The following is a 17,281-nucleotide window of genomic DNA, read 5'->3' on the forward strand; positions in this document are numbered from 1 at the left end:
ACAACCATCAGAATAACAGTGTTGCCATCAGACGGAGGGAGCCCAGTGACAAAGTCCAGAGAGATATATGGACCAGGGACGATGAGGGACAGGTAGTGGTTTAAAAGAAGCTTGCCGTAAAGTCTGGATCTGAGCACGCGGTGACGAATGCAGAAACGTCAGGAACCACTGTGGGCCACCAGAAACATTGTTGGATGAAGGCTAGGGTACGAAGGGAACCTGGATGACAGGTCAGCCTTGAGGAATGAGCCCATTCCAGGACCCGGGACCAGATTGAGTTAGGAACAAATAACCGGTTAACTGGGCCCCCTTCAGGTTCTGGCTGGGAACATTGGGCGGAAGAATGGTTTCGGAGACCGAGGTTGTGGCAGAGGAACTGTATATGCAGGAGAGGGCATCTGGCTTCACATTTTTGGACCCTGGGCGGTAGAAAATGGTGAAGTTAAATCTGGTGAACAATAAAGCCCACCGGGCCTGCCTGGAGTTAAGGCGCTTGGCTGTACTGAGATATTCCACATTTTTATGGTCGTCCAGACCACAAAGAGCTGTTCTGCTCCTTCCAGCCAATGCCTCCACTCCTCCAGCGCCAACTTGACAGCCAGGAGTTCTCTGTTGCCAACGTCATAGTTCCTCTCTGCCGGACAGGATGGCCCCCACTCCAACATCAGAAGCATCAACCTCTACCACAAATTGACGGGATGGATCCGGATGGACGAGGATGGGCCTGTGGTGAACCAATGTTTCAGGTCCACAAAGGCTTTGTCAACCACTGGAGACCATGTGAACGGTACTTTTGGAGAGGTGAGTGCCGAGAGGGGCGTCGCCGGAGTGCTGTAGCCCCGAATGAAACGGCGGTAGAAATTAGCGAACCCCAGGAAACGTTGCAACTGCACCCTGGACATAGGCTGAGGCCACTCCACCATCGCTTTCACTTTTTCCTGATCCATTTGGACATTTCCATCAGCGATGACATATCCTAGAAAGGAGATTGTTGAGCGGTGAAACTCACATTTCTCGGCCTTCACAAACAATTGGTTCTCCAGGAGATGCTGAAGGACTTGTCTGACATGAAGAACGTGTTCTTGGGCAGACCGGGGAAAAAACAGGATGTCGTTAAGGTAAACGAACATGAAACGGTTTAGCATGTCCCGGAGTACATCGTTTACCAGAGCCTAAAAAACAGCGGGGGGCGTTGGTGAGTCCAAACGGCATGACCTGGTACTCATAATGTCTACTGGCTGTATTAAAGGCTGTCTTCCACTCATCTCCTTCGCGTATCCAAACCAGGTGGTCGGCATTCCGAAGGTCCAGTTTGGAAAAAATGGTGGCTCCCTGGAGTGGTTCGAAGGCCGAGGAGAGGAGGGGTAGGGGATAATGATTCTTGATCGTTATATCATTAAGACCCCGGTAGTCAATGTACGGACGCAGGGTCTTGTCCTTCTTCTCCACGAAGAAAAACCCTGCACCGTGGGAAAAATGAGCGACACTTGGAGGGGGTGGAGACAATCACAATAGAGATTGCATCATCTGTGGATCTGTTAGGGCGGTATGCAAATTGGAGAGGGTTTAGGGTTTCTGGGATAATGGTGTCAATGTGAGCCATGACCTGCCTTTCAAAGCACTTCATGGCTATAGACGTGAGCGCTACGGGCCGGTAGTCATTTAGACAGGTTACCTTAGTGATCTTGGGCACAGGGACTATGGTGGTCTGCTTGAAACATGTTGGTATTACAGACTCAGTCAGGGAAGGGTTGAAAAGGTCAGTGAAGACACTTGCCAGTTGGTCAGCGCATGCTCGGAGTACACGTCCTGGTAATCCATCTGGCCCTGCGGCATTGTGAATGTTGACCTGTTTAAAGGTCTTACTTACATCGGCTACGGAGAGCGTGATCACACAGTCGTCCGGAACAGCTGATGCTCTCATGCTTCAGTGTTACTAGCCTCGAAGCAAGCATAGAAGTAATTTAGCTCGTCTGGTAGGCTCCTATAACTCGGCAGCTCCCGGCTGTGCTTCCCTTTGTAGTCTGTAGTAGTTTGCAAGCCTTGCCACATCCGACGAGCGTCGGAGGTGGTGTAGTATAATTCGATCTTAGTCCTCTATTGATGCTTTGCATGTTTGATGATTCATCGGAGGGCATAGCGGGATTTCTTATAAGCATTCGGGTTAAGGTCCCGCTCCTTGAAAGCACTAGTTCTACCCTTTAGCTCAGTGCGGATTTTGCCTGTAATCCATGGCTTCTGGTTGGGATATGTACGTACGGTCACTGTGGGGACATCGTCATCGATGCACTTATTGATGAAGCCAGTGACTGATGTCGTGTACTCCTCAATGCCATCGGAAGAATCCCGGAACATATTTCAATCTCTGCTAGCAAAACAGTCCTGTAGCTTAGCATCTGCGTCATCTGACCACTTCTTTATTGACCGAGTCACTGGTGTTTCCTGCTTTAGTTTTTGCTTGTAAGCAGGTATCAGGAGGATATAATTATGGTCACATTTGCCAAATAGAGGGTGAGGGAGAGCTTTGTATGCATCTCTGTGTGTGGAGTAAAGGTGGTCTAGAGTTTTTTTCCCCTCTGGTTGCACATTTAACATGCTGGTAGAAATTAGGTAAAACGGATTTAAGTTTCCCTGCATTAAAGTCCCTCGCCAAAAGGAGCGTCGCCTCTGGATGAGCGTTTTCCTGTTTGCTTATGGCCTTATACAGCTTTTTGAGTGCGGTCTTAGTGCCAGCATCGGTTTGTGGTGGTAAATAGACAGCTACGAAAAATATAGATAAACTCTCTTGGTAAATAGTGTGCTCTACAGCTTATCATGAGATGCAAAACCTAGAGACTATATATTAGTATTAGATATCGTGCACCAGCTGTTGTTTACAAATATACACAGACCGCCACCCCTTGTCTTACCGAAGGCAGCTGTTCTATCTTGCCGATGCAGCGTAAAACCCGCCAGCTGTATTTTATCCATGTCGAACATAAAATATTTCAGCTTTTAATGTCCCGCTGGTAGAATATTCGTGATCGTAGCTCATCTATTTTGTTATCCAATGAATGTACGTTGGCTAATAGGCAGGTGACCCACGCGCCATCAGATCCTTACAAGGCACCCCGACCTACGACCCCGATATCTCCGTCTCTTTTTCATGCGAAGGATGCTTTGCATCAGACACGTTAAAGAAAAAATCTTTGCCCAGTACGAGGAGAGTAATCGCTGTCCTGATATCCAGAAGCTCTTTTCTGTCATCATTTTTATTTTATTTTACCTTTATTTAACTAGGCAAGTCAGTTAAGAACAAATTATTATTTACAATAACGGCCTACCCCGGCCAAACCCTCCCCTAACCCAGATGACGCAGGGCCAGTTGTGCCCGCCATATGGGACTCTCGATCACGGCCGGTTATGATACAACGGGATCGAACCGGGCTGTATATTCATGTTACTAAACACTGTATATTTATTGTAAATATTTTTTACTTACCTCTATACCCCCCTCCTCCTATACCCCCCTGTACAGGCGCCTCCCCCGAAGCCCCCTCGGGTCTTTCAGCCCAACTTCTGGCAGGGTTGCCCCCCCACTGGCCTCCAAATATGAGTGTTATTTTTTATTAGTTTACTCCAATTGGGGGAGGGGTGGTACGGTTTGCGGGAAATAATAAAGGCAAATTAAAAAGAAAAGTGTATATGTATATATATGTATGTATATATGTGTATATGTATGAATGTATATGTATATATATGTGTATGGATATGTGTATATATATGTGCATGTGTATGTATATGGATATATATATTTACCCCAAAAATATATGGGGGATTGGAAATGATGCAGACAGTTGCATTGATGTAAGCAACAATCTATCCGCAATATTAAAGCTGATCCACCCCTTTAAAATATATATATACACTGCTCAAAAAAATAAAGGGAACACTAAAATAACACATCCTAGAAATGAATGAATGAAATATTCTTATTAAATCCTTTTTTCTTTACATAGTTGAATGTGCTGACAATAAAATCACACAAAAATGATCAATGGAAATCAAATGTATCAACCCATGGAGGTCTGGATTTGGAGTCACACTCAAAATTAAAGTGGAAAACCACACTACAGGCTGATCCAACTTTGATGTAATGTCCTTAGAACAAGTCAAAATGAGGCTCAGTAGTGTGTGTGGCCTCCACGTGCCTTTATGACCTCCCTACAACGCCTGGGCATGCTCCTGATGAGGTGGCGGATGGTCTCCTGAGGGATCTCCTCCCAGACCTGGACTAAAGCATCCGCCAACTCCTGGACAGTCTGTGGTGGAACGTGGCGTTGGTGGATGGAACGAGACATGATGTCCCAGATGTGCTCAATTGGATTCAGGTCTGGGGAACGGGCGGGCCAGTCCATAGCATCAATGCCTTCCTCTTGCAGGAACTGCTGACACACTCCAGCCACATGAGGTCTAGCATTGTCTTGCATTAGGTGAATTGTTAGATACTACTGCACTGTTGGAGCTAGGAACACAAGCATTTTGCTACATCTGCAATAATTTCTGCTAAATATGTGTACGTGACCAATACAATGTGATTGGATTTGAACACACACACTCACCTCTGTAAGGTTCTTCTTGTCTTGTCACTTTGCAGGGACATTGCAGCTCGGAACTGCCTGCTGACCACCAAAGGACAGGGGAGAGTGGCCAAGATAGGGGACTTTGGAATGGCCAGGGACATTTACAGGTACTGCCATCACACAAACTCTTTAAACCCAGCTACTATGAAGGTATACTTTTGTGGTCTGGGATGGTCTGGCTGTCTGGGTTGCTGCCTCTCGAGCACATGTACAATATACTGCTGCAAGCATGGGTCGAGTCTGGCCTACTGCTATTTCAGCACTCTCTCATTTACATTTCACCTCTATCCAAACATGACAAAATATGTAAAGAGTGGGACTGTCCCAAAACTTCGCCCCAGTCTAAAGTCGTTTGCACTCTGAAGCAGGTTCTCATTAAGGATTGGTCTGTATTTTTCTCCATTCATTGTTCCCTCTACCTTTACCAGTGTCCCAGTCCCTGCAGCTGAAAAACATCCCCATAGCATGATGCTGCCACCACCATGCTTCACAGTAGGGATGGTGTTAGATGGGCGATGAGCTGTGCCTGGTTTTCTCCAGACATAGCGCTTTGCATTCAGGCCACAGACCAGGTGTGGTAACTCGTATGTCTAAAGTTTAGTAATGATGTTTGGTACAGTGGGACGTTTTGTTAAAGGGCTTTATAACTGAAAACATAGCCATGTATCAACCGACGTGACATCAAAGAGTGCCAACCAACTTTCTGGTAGAGATTGCAATGATGAATGCTAAAATTGTTGCCCGTAATAAAGCCCAGTGCGCTATGATAAACTGTATCTAACGGCTTTAATGAAGTGGCAGCTGCGTTCATATAGATAATGTGAATTTCAGTCATAGTCTAGGACCAATAGGAACATCGACTGAATAATCTGCTTTCTACTATTCAGCGAGAGGCTCTTTTTTTCTATTGAAGAAGCCCATTTTTATTATCAGCTCCTTAACTAACTCATCAATATGCTAATTAAAGACCCTAATTATGCCCTCTACAGAACAATATATGCTTAGTTTAACCTGCATTCAGTACTCATTTCAGGTCAATAAAGTGTTTCTGTAATGCAATGAAGGCAGACTGTAGTTCAGATAGAGCCTGGTCAACCGTGGGGGCAATAGCATACACAACAGTGTCATCGGCATACAAGTGCAGGTACTTGTATATATATTTTTTACAGATAAGTCAATATTTTTAATGAAAACAGTAAACAACACTGAGACTCTTAGCAAGGAGTTACAGTCATTGTCAGAATGGGTAATTAACAATAAACTGGTCTGAAATACATCTAAAACCCAAAGCATTGTATTTGGTTCAAAGCATTCTAGACCTAAACCTAAACTGCAGATGAGCATAGTTGAAGAAACTGAACTCCTAGGAGTAACAGTGGATGGTCCGTTATCATGGTAAAGTCATATTGACAAAGTTGTTGTGAAGATGGGGAGAGGTATGTCTGTTTATAAAAATTGATTCTGCATTTTTTTTTTTTTACACAAAGATCAATTGTACTAGTTGTTCAGGCTTTGGTCTTGTCCCATCTTGATTACTGTCCAGTAATATGGTCAGTTTCAGCAAAGAAAGGCTGCACTTGGCTCAAAACAAAGCAACATGCATGATAGTCTTTCATGACTGACGGTTGAGTAGAAATTGACTACTTCTCTTCTAGTCTTTATAAGAAACAATTGTGTGTTTAAAATGCCTAACCACTTATATAATATACAATTGAAGTCGGAAGTTCACATACACCTGAGCCAAATACATTTAAACTCAGCTTTTCACAGTTCCTGACATTTAATCCGAGTAAAAATTACCGGTCTTAGGTCAGTTAGGATCGCCACTTTATTTTAAGAATGTGAAATGTCAGAATAATCGTAGAGAGAATGATTTATTTCAGCTTTTATTTCTTTCATCACATTCCCAGTGGATCAGAAGTTTACATACACTCAGTATTAGGATTTGGTAGCATTGCCTTTAAATTGTTTAACTTGTTTCGGGTAGCCTTCCGCAAGCTTCCCACAATTAGTTGGGTGAATTTTGGCCCATTTCTCCTCACAGAGCTGGTGTAACGGAGTCAGGTTTGTAGCCCTCCTTGCTCGCACACTTTTTCAGTTCTGCCCCCAAAAATTCTATAGGAGTCAGGTCAGGGCTTTGTGATGGCCACTCCAATACCTTGACTTTGTTGTCCTTAAGCCATTTTGCCACAACTTTGGAAGTATGCTTGGGGTCATTGTCCATTTGGAAGACCCATTTTCGACCAAGCTTTAACTTCCTGACTGATGTCTTGAGATGTTGCTTCAATATATCTATATAATTTTTCCAACCTCATGATGCCATCTATTTTGTGAAGTGCACCAGTCCCTCCTGCAGCAAAGCACCCCCACAACATAATGCTTCCACCACGTGCTTCACGGTTGGGATGGTGTTCTTCAGCTTGCAAACCTCACCCTTTTTCCTCCAAACATAACGATGGTCATTATGGCCAAACAGTTATATTTCTGTTTCATCAAATCAGAGGACATTTCTCCAAAAAGTACAATCTTTGTTCCCATGTGCAGTTGCAAACCGCAGTGTGGCTTTTTTATGGTGGTTTTGGAGCAGTGGCTTCTTCCTTGCTGAGCGGCCTTTCAGGTTATATCAATATAGGACTCATTTTACTGTGGATATATATACTTTTGTACCTTTTTCCTCCAGCATCTTCACAAGGTCCTTTGCTGTTGTTCTGGGATTGATTTGCACTTTTCGCACCAAAGTATGTTCATCCCTAGGAGACAAAACGCATCTCCTTCCTGAGCGGTATGACGGCTGCGTGGTCCCATGGTGTTTATACTTGTGTACTATTGTTTGTACAGATGAACGTGGTACCTTCAGGCATTTGGAAATTGCTCCCAAGGATGAACCAGACTTGTGGAGGTCTACAATTTTTTTTCTGATGTCTTGGCTGATTTCTTTTGATTTTCCCATGATGTCAAGCAAAGAGGCATTGAGTTTGAAGGTAGGCCTTGAATTCAGAAGCTTCTAAAGCCATGAAATCATTTTCTGGAATTTTCCAAGCTGTTTAAAGGCACAGTCAACTTAGTGTATGTAAACTACTGACCCACTGGAATTGTGATACAGTGATAAGTGAAATAATCTGTCTTTAAACAATTGTTGGAAAAATGACTTGTGTCATGCACAAAGTAGATGTCGTAACCGACTTGCCAAAACTATAGTTTGTTAACATGAAATTTGTGGAGTGGTTGAAAAACAAGTTAATGACTCCAACCTAAGTGTATGTAAACTTCCGACTTCAGCTGTATTTGCATACACTTCAAGCAGACATAGATACCCCACCAGACATGCCACTATGCCACTAACAGACTTAATGCGTCGTTCAGTTATGCATACAGCCATGTCATTGTTGAATGCTCTGCCACCAGAGGTCACTTAGGCAAAAAGCAAGTTTAAATGAAAAACATTGTATCATAGCGCCTCTGCTCTTTCTAAAGATCTGATTTAACTGTACTGTATATAGGAATATTAATATGTACACTATACAGTATATACAAAAGTATGTGGATACTCCTTCAAATGAGTGGATTCGGATATTTCAGCCATACCCGTTTCTGACAGGTGTATAAAATTGAGCACACAGCCATGCAATCCTCATAGACAAACATTGGCAGTAGAATAACCTTAATGAAGAGCTCAGTGACTTTCAACGTGGCACCGTCATAGGATGCCACCTTTCAAACAAGTCAGTTCATCAATTTTCTGTCCTGCTAGAGCTGGTCAACTGTAAGTGCTGTTATTTTGAAGTGGAAACGACAACGGCTCAGCCGCAAAGTTATAGGCCACACAAGCTCACAGAATGGGACCGCCAAATGCTGAAGCGCGTAGCTAGTAAAAATAATTTGTCCTCAGTTGCAACACTCACTACCGAGTTCCAAACTGCCTGTGGAAGCAGCATCAGCACAACCACTGTTCGTCGGGAGCTTCATGAAATGGGTTTCAATGGCCGAGCTGCCGCACACAAGCCTAAGATCACAATGAGCAATGCCAAGCTTCGGCCGGAGTGGTGTAAAGCTTGCCACCATTGGAATCTGGAGCATTGGAAACACATTCTCTGGAGTGATGAATCACGCTTCTCCATCTGGCAGTCTGGTGGATGAATCTGGGTTTGGCGGATGCTAGCAGAATGCTACCTGCCCCAATGCATAGTGCCAACTGTAAAGTTTGGTGGAGGAGGAATAATGGTCTGGGACTGTTTTTCATGGTTCAGGCTAGTCCCCTTAGTTCCAGTGAAGGGAAATCTTAACGCTACAGCACACAATTACATTCTAGACAATTCTGTGCTTCCAACTTTGTGGCAAAAGTTTGAGGAAGGCCCTTTCCTGTTACCGCATGACAATGCCTCTGTGCACAAAGCGAGGTCCATACAGAAATGGTTTGTCGAGATCGGTGTTGAAGACCTTGATTGGCCTGCACAGAGCCCTGACCTCAACTCTTAATAGTCTCTTGGTGTCTTTCCTATGTATAACTCTTATTTTATTTGTCATTTATTTGTAAGTTTTATGTGGACCCCAGGAAGAGTAGCTGCTGCATGTGCAGTAGCTATTGGGGATCTTAATAAACTAAACCCTACAAGACATGCCACCAGGAGGAGTCTCTTCACAGTGCCCAAGTCCAAAACGAATACACAGCAATGCACAGTTTAATACAGTCATGATTGCATGGAACTCCCTACCATCTCCTATTACCTTTAAAAATCAGACTAAACAACAACTCATGGAACGGCGGACACACACACAAACACACACTCACACAGACACACTCTAACACATGCATTATGTTTCAGTTGTATTGTTTGCATAATTTGTGTTGTATTGTTTGTATATCGTTGTATTTGGGTGTCTGTCTTTGGGTATCAGTGTTTTGTTACTTGTCATGTTTTGTGTTTTTTGTGGACCCCTCGAAGAGTAGGTTCTGCAAAAGCTAATAGGGATCCAAATTTAAAAAATAAATGCTAAGTAGGCGTCCATATTTTCCTATTTTTCTTTCTTTTCTGTTTTCATTTCTTTTTCTACCTGCTGTGCGTTCAATAAAGTCATGCAGCGTGTCTAACAAGATCCCCCTGTGTGTGTGCACGGGTTTGTCTTTACACAGGGCGAGCTACTACAGAAAGGGTGGGCGCGCCATGCTGCCTGTGAAGTGGATGCCTCCCGAAGCCTTCATGGAGGGGATCTTCACCTCCAAAACGGACACGTGGTACGTTCCATTGTAACTCACAAATTCTTATTTACAATGACGGCCTAGGAACAGTGGGTTAACTGCCTTGTTCAGGGGCAGGACGACAGATTTTTACCTTGTCAGCTCGGGGATTCAATCTAGCAATCTTTCGGTTACTGGCCCAATGCTCTAACGACTAGGCTTCCTCCCTCCCTCCTTCACCCCTCACTTTGCCCTTATCACCCTTAAGATTTATCATTCTCTCTCCCGTCTAAAAACTAAATACAAATGATTCCTCTCTTGCTTCCTCACCTACCTCTCACTCCCCCCTCTCACTTTCCTTCTTCCTCCCACCTCTCTCTCTCCCAATTTGTCTCAGGTCCTTTGGGGTTTTGCTATGGGAGATCTTCTCTCTGGGCTATATGCCCTATCCCAGTCGCAGTAACCAGGAAGTGTTGGAGTTTGTCACCAACGGGGGAAGGATGGACCCTCCCAAAAACTGCCCAGGGCCCGTGTAAGTCCAATCACACACCGCCCAAACACATGTAGCAGATGTGTGCTAGTGAGGCACTAGGAGCTATCATGTGGTGACGTCACCTTTCTTAAGATTGAAAGTGAACTGTCACTCAGTCAACTTTCGTCCCTGTCTGAACTGTCACTCACATAGGGATGGAACTTACTCTGTTACATACAGATTACACACACACCATCACACTTACAATATACTGTTGTCACTCATGCACATGCAGATATACACATGGATACAAGCATACAAACACACAAAATACCCATAACTTCTCAGACTTGCATCACGTTCTCGCCCCTCGCTGATCTTTCACACCCACTCCATGCATGACGTACCGCTTTTATTGTCCAATTCTCCTTTGAACTCTCCCAGCTGTCAGTTTTAGCCTTTGTATCACCACAGAAAAGCCACATTTTTTATTCTTTGATCGTTTTTTCCTTGAAAAATAAACACAGTTCCCATGTGTTACAATTCATCTGCGTCACGAAGGGCTCACAATAGGCATGTCACATTGCCAAAGAATATTACACAGGAGTAATGATTGCAAGTCAAATCTAATTAAGAAACAAGCTTGATTTTGCACTGTCTTGGGGGGTACCCCAGGATTCCGTTTTACCCCTACTGACTTTTCAACGGTGATCACTCAAACTAGCGGGATGTTACACTTCATTCAGAATGATTTGTATTAAATCAGTCGACTGGGATTATGACGGGGAGGCGGCACTTTTGATAAAGTGTGCGTGAGTTTGTGTCTGTCAAAAGTTTATCATCGAAGGGGGAAATATGGCTTTACATTTTCTGATGCGTTTGTCAATGTGTGCAAAGTTCAAATAGACGAAAACGTTTTAGATTGTGCTTGTGGTCGTGTGTGTGTGTGTATGTGTTTCAGGTACCGAATAATGACACAGAGTTGGCAGCATCAACCGGAGGACAGGCCCAACTTCTCCACCATCTTGGAGAGGATTGACTACTGCTTACAGGTAGGGAGTGTGAACATCGAGAGTCAACACCCATCTGCACTGGAACTGTGCTCAAGTATTAAATGTCTGTTTAACTGCCAAGAGGTTATTTTATTATGTATGACTATTTGAAAATGTGATACAGCTCATAACCTGTCTGTCTGTGTGTGTAAAAGCTGTATTCCTTTTTGGGATTGTTTCTGTCATCTACTTGAATGAAGTCAATCATGGTTGCATTAGAATTGACATTTTGAACTCTACTTTGATAAGTATGTCATTTTCTACAAATTCAGACATCGGTAATGTTCATGATGCCATTGCACGTTGTTTGCCATTGTTAGTGTCTAATGCTCCCCTATCCTCTCCAGGACCCCGATGTGGTGACTGTTACCTTGCCTGTGGAATATGGGCCCCTCCCCGAAGAGGAGGAGCGGGTGCCCATGCGCCCTGAGGACCCCACGGCCTCTCCCCTGCTGGTGTCCACTCAGATGCCCGACGGAGAGGGCCCTGCACCGCCACCCTTTGCCCCCGACTCCGAGGTGAAACAAAGAGTCAAGCAGCCCCTCCTATCCAGCCAACCCCCCGAAACTGCCAAGCACCAGGTGATGGCGCAACAACCCCAGTCCTACCCCCACCCTCAGACATTCACCACGACCACCATCACAGCCACCTCCTTCATCTCCACCTCCAAGGCGCCTCCCCCCATCTCCACCCAGCAGCCCAACCCAGAGGGGGGCCACATTAATCTGGCCTTCGCCCAGGGCCACCCTAAGGATAAGGATGGTCACAATGGGAAGCCCACCAACCTCTGGAACCCCACCTATGGCTCCTGGTTCCTCCAGCAGCAGCAGAGGAAGCAGCAGCAACAACAGCAGCAGCAAAGGCAGGGAGACATGGGCAGTGGGGGTGGGGGGGTTGGAGGTGGGAGGGTGCCGGGCGAGGGGCAGGAGTACCAGGGGCGGACTGTGGCCGAGGCGGCGGGGGCCCTGGGTCTCCAGCAACAGCAGCACAAGCAGCAGCAGTTCCAGCCACCGTATCCCTTCCATCCGCAGCAGCAACAGCATCAACAACAGCAGATGCAGCTCCTGCACCACCAACAGCAGCAGCAACAGCAGGGGCTCTGCAAGCCCCTCTTGCCCCCTCCGCCCCCACCCCAGGCCACCTTCTCGGATATCACTGCCCCTACCCCGCTCCTGTTAGATTCTGCCACCCTCCCCCCAGTCCCCCTCTTCAGACTTCGCCACTTCCCCTGCGGGAACATCGGCTACGGCTACCAGGAGCAAGGGTTGCCCCTGGAGGCGACCCACCACCACCACACTAACCCTGTCAACCCCCATCCTCCCCCGTCTCCTCCTCCCCCGCCACCCGTGGCCCTCCAGAGAGGAGTGGAGGGGACCCAGCTGTCGCTGAGCTGCTCGACGACGGCCAAAGCCGAGGACAGCCGTCCGCTGCTGGTCACCATGGGGACGGTGCAGGACCCCAGGCTGCCCCGGATGGAGGGCCGCAATGCCACGGTGCTTTAGCCCAACCTCCATCTTGCTTTTTGTCTCTCACCTCGGAGACCATGTGTATAGGCAGACAGGCGTACAGCCAGACTAGATGGTACACCATGCAACATTGTGTCAGGACAGTACCCGCTGCCTTATGACCCCCCCCCCTCTCGGTTTCATCCACAGTTTGGATTGACACATTTTCACCTGGCCAATGGTTGCGGAGTCAAAAAAATGTAAAAGAATCTCTGAAATGGCTGCTGAAATACCAATGGGTGTTAAAGTAACTGCCCAGTGTTTCCAGATTTCTATGAATATTACTTACAATATGAGAGAAATAGTTTTCCTTCCAAAAATGGGTAATTGAGTATGTTAAATAGTAGCTTTTCTGTGTTGGAATTGTGTGTGCGTACCCCAACAACAGAATGGTGTGGGCTTATACCAGTCATAAACAATATTCACGTACAGTGAGGAGAACAAGTATTTGATACACTGCCGATATTGCAGGTTTTCCTACTTACAAAGCATGTAGAGGTATGTAATTTTTATCATAGATACACTTCAACTGTGAGAGACGGAATCTAAAATCCAGAAAATCACATTGTATGATCTTTAAGTAATTAATTTGCATTTTATTGCATGACATAAGTATTTGATACATCAGAAAAGCAGAACTTAATATTTGGTACAGAAACCTTTGTTTGCAATTACAGAGATCATAAGTTTCCTGTAGTTCTTGACCAGGTTTGCACACACTGCAGCAGGGATTTTGGCCCACTCGTCCGTACAGACCTTCTCCAGATCCTTCAGGTTTCGGGGCTGTCGCTGGGCAATACGGACTTTCAGCTCCCTCCAAAGATGTTCTATTGGGTTCAGGTCTGGAGACTGGCTAGGCCACTCCAGGACCTTGAGATGCTTCTTACGGAGCCACTCCTTAGTTGCCCTGGCTGTGTGTTTCGGGTCGTTGTCATGCTGGAAGACCCAGCCACGACCCATCTTCAATGCTCTTACTGAGGGAAGGAGGTTGTTGGCCAAGATCTCGCGATACATGGCGAGTATTGGATGCATCCTCCCCTCAATACTGTGCAGTCATCCTGTCCCCTTTGCAGAAAAGTATCCCCAAAGAATGCTGTTTCCACCTCCATGCTTCACGGTTGGGATGGTGTTCTTGGGGTTGTACTCATCCTTCTTCTTCCTCCAAACACAGCGAGTGGAGTTTAGACCAAAAAGCTCTATTTTTGTCTCATCAGACCACATGACCTTCTCCCATTCCTCCTCTGGATCATCCAGATGGTCATTGGCAAACTTCAGACAGGTCTGGACATGCGCTGGCTTGAGCAGGGGGACCTTGCGTGTGCTGCAGGATTTTAATCTATGACGGCGTAGTGTGTTACTAATGGTTTTCTTTGAGACTGTGGTCCCAGCTCTCTTCAGGTCATTGACCAGGTCCTGCCGTGTAGTTCTGGGCTGATCCCTCACCTTCCTCGTGATCATTGATGCCCCACGAGGTGAGATCTTGCATGGAGCCCCAGACCGAGGGTGATTGACCGTCATCTTGAACTTCTTCCATTTTCTAATAATTGTGCCAACAGTTGTTGCCTTCTCACCAAGCTGCTTGCCTATTGTCCTGTAGCCCATCCCAGCCTTGTGCAGGTCTACAATTTTAGCCCTGATGTCCTTACACAGCTCTCTGGTCTTGGCCATTGTGGAGCGGTTGGAGTCTGTTTGGTTGAGTGCGTGGACAGGTGTCTTTTAAACAGGTAACGAGTTCAAACAGGTGCAGTTAATACAGGTAATGAGTGGAGAACAGGAGGGCTTCTTAAAGAAAAACTAACAGGTCTGTGAGACCTGGAATTCTTACTGGTTGGTAGGTGATCAAATACTTATGTCATGCAATAAAATGCAAATTAATAACTTAAAAATCATACAATGTGATTTTGGGGATTTTTGTTTTAGATTCCGTCTCTCACAGTTGAAGTGTACCTATGATAAAATTTACAGACCTCTACATGCTTTGTAAGTAGGAAAACCTGTAAAATCGGCAGTGTATCAAATACTTGTTCTCCCCACTGTAAGTAGCCCGCTGATTGGCCAGCTCATCCTCCTCCAGACCACTGATTGGCCAGCTCAACCTCCTCAGGGAGATGACGTGTTCTATGAGGAAATAGCAAGCATTTTTTAAATGGTCTGTTTGAGATACAAGTTAAAGGTGGAGTTTTTGAAGTGTTTTTCCCCCCAATTTATGCTTTGGCCACAAATACGAGTATAGGACGAGTCAACAACATTAACAAAATATAAAAGTTAGATTTTCACTGGGCCGTTACTTTAAAGCACATTGGAGAGCTTCAAAGACCATTGGGAAGACAAAGTTGTGGACCATTGGCTAGAAAAACAGGAACAATGGACATTTTGCAACACTTGCTAAAATGTAGCCGCTAAGGGAGTGATACACTATACGAAGAGAGCGGGCTGAATGAGTTGTCAGCTATTGTAACAGGACAGGGTGAATCGTTTCCATCTGGTTGAACTAGCTAATTTATCCGCAATGTTTTCACGAGTCAACCGCTTATCTTCGCGGCTCTGTAGATGTCAATGCAGCCTTTCATCACAAGTCATTCTGGAAACAAACAGTTTGTGTTTCACAAACAAAAACATGTAGAACATGGTAACTGAGAACAATACACATCTGCCAGATGTCTAACTGATTGTAGCATTAATTAACTTATTTGGCTGTCAATCATTGCAGTTCATCCATTTCCTTTGGGATTTCTGGCCTTGGCAGTTGATTCACCAATCAGAAATGATTTTTTACAAAAATATTGGGAGAATCGCACACTGGATTCCGGAGAGGATGATATTGTGTTTGTTGATGTTTGCCTGCCTTCTCATTGACTTATTATTTCGGGAACTCTGTATATTAATGGACACACTTCTTACACCCAACCATATCCAAATTCATTTGGCATTTTTTTAGAAGCAGGAATTTTTGTCCAATGTCGAATTAAATTGACCAATGAATGGTATTTCAGATAGTTGGAAACTAAAAGCACTCATCTAGTTGAATGTTGCTATGGTATGAGGGTGGGAGTGAACGGGAACTGTTGGGGGGTGTAATGGTGCCATAAGCACTGTATGTGGGCGGCTATTTTTGAACTTTAAGGTGCGTGAGTAAGTGGTAGTCATCTGTGTGTGCATATGTTTGTGTGTTTGAGAGAAAGAGATGGAGGGAGAAGGGGGAGAAAGAAAGAGAGATGAAGAATGTTATTCGAGGCACAATACTATGGAGCTTACTTCATACTGTTTATTCAGGCAAGTTTACCTTCCATTTCTCATTGGAGATTTTTGATATGTATATATTATGGCCCTCTATGGAAAGACAGAAATTAGTGTTCCATCAACTTCCATGGACACATAGTTGGAGATTAATTTAATTGAAAGTGTGCTTTTAAAATAGGAAATGGTGGCATTTTTGCTGGGGGCCTTTTTTTAACAACCTTTTCTTGATTCATAACTTTTTTTTTTGCCTTACCCAGCGACTATATTTAACATTGCTGAATAGGTCGTTACCCCTAAACTGCTATTTTAAAGTACTCAATGTTAATACATTTGCATAATTTATCTTTTCTATTTTAAGAACGACTACTGTAGAATATAAAGTATTCTGAGTGAAAAGTTTGAATACAAATTGCTTGTGGTCCACTTGTGCAAAATCTATGGCTAATATTTTGTGAGGATCTAACTTCTTACTCCTTCAGTTATCAACCATGTCTACATTTACATGCAATGTGCATAGCCTCAACACTGTCAATGCAGTCTGCTTTTATACATTCCAAAAGTTTGTTTGTGGTTATTTTGTGATTATTAATTAATTTGAATGTACAGTGCGAATCAACTTTCACGTACTTAAGTCTCAAATGGACATGAGTGCTAGTCTATGCTAAGCTAAGATGAAGTTGATTTGAGTGCATCCAGGAAGTGCCAATGTGTCAGTTGTTTGCCTGTCTATGTTGTTAACCCTTTACTTGAAGACTCTTTCATAAAGCTTTACAAGCTGTTAGACAGTAGTGAAAACATTTGATAACACAAGGTGTTGTTCGGTTTATGTCTTGAAGTAAGTTTATGATAGTGGGTTCAAGTAACACATTGCACTATTGTTCATCTCCAGTGGCTGTGTTCACATAATTTGCTGTTTCTTTGCAGCAACTCATCTGAACTCCGTTGCTCCTTGTAAAAACCAACTGAATTGCATCTGTAAAATGTTGTAATTATGATGTATTGTACTATGACTGGTAACCGCTGTATGTTGCCCTTCAGATGACATCTGCCAAAATTAATAAATTACTATATAATGACTATTGGTTGCTGCTACCAGACTTGACTTGACTCACTCAGACTTAGGACTCCGTATCGCGGAAGTTCAGCGTTATAGCGCGATTGAAATTGAAAGGAAATTCCTGATTGAGCCGACATATGCAGTCTTCGCTAACGTG

The 17,281-nt window shown here is 44.5% G+C and overlaps 1 protein-coding gene across 1 annotated transcript in view; it reads left to right on the top strand.

Moving 5' to 3' along the window:
* The window catches only part of alk (ALK receptor tyrosine kinase), a 140,829-nt gene extending 128,005 nt beyond the window's left edge, over window positions 1-12,824 (top strand). The window contains exons 20-26 of the mRNA XM_038967373.1: window positions 4,637-4,729; window positions 9,754-9,855; window positions 10,196-10,330; window positions 11,232-11,322; window positions 11,670-11,891; window positions 12,021-12,240; window positions 12,487-12,824. Of these exons, the coding sequence (XP_038823301.1) occupies window positions 4,637-4,729; window positions 9,754-9,855; window positions 10,196-10,330; window positions 11,232-11,322; window positions 11,670-11,891; window positions 12,021-12,240; window positions 12,487-12,824 (1,201 nt within the window). The remainder of the gene's footprint in view (window positions 1-4,636; window positions 4,730-9,753; window positions 9,856-10,195; window positions 10,331-11,231; window positions 11,323-11,669; window positions 11,892-12,020; window positions 12,241-12,486) is intronic.
* Window positions 12,825-17,281: the final 4,457 nt, after the last annotated feature.

The sequence above is a fragment of the Salvelinus namaycush genome, chromosome 28 (genome assembly GCF_016432855.1).
Source record: "Salvelinus namaycush isolate Seneca chromosome 28, SaNama_1.0, whole genome shotgun sequence".
NCBI lineage: Eukaryota > Metazoa > Chordata > Actinopteri > Salmoniformes > Salmonidae > Salvelinus > Salvelinus namaycush.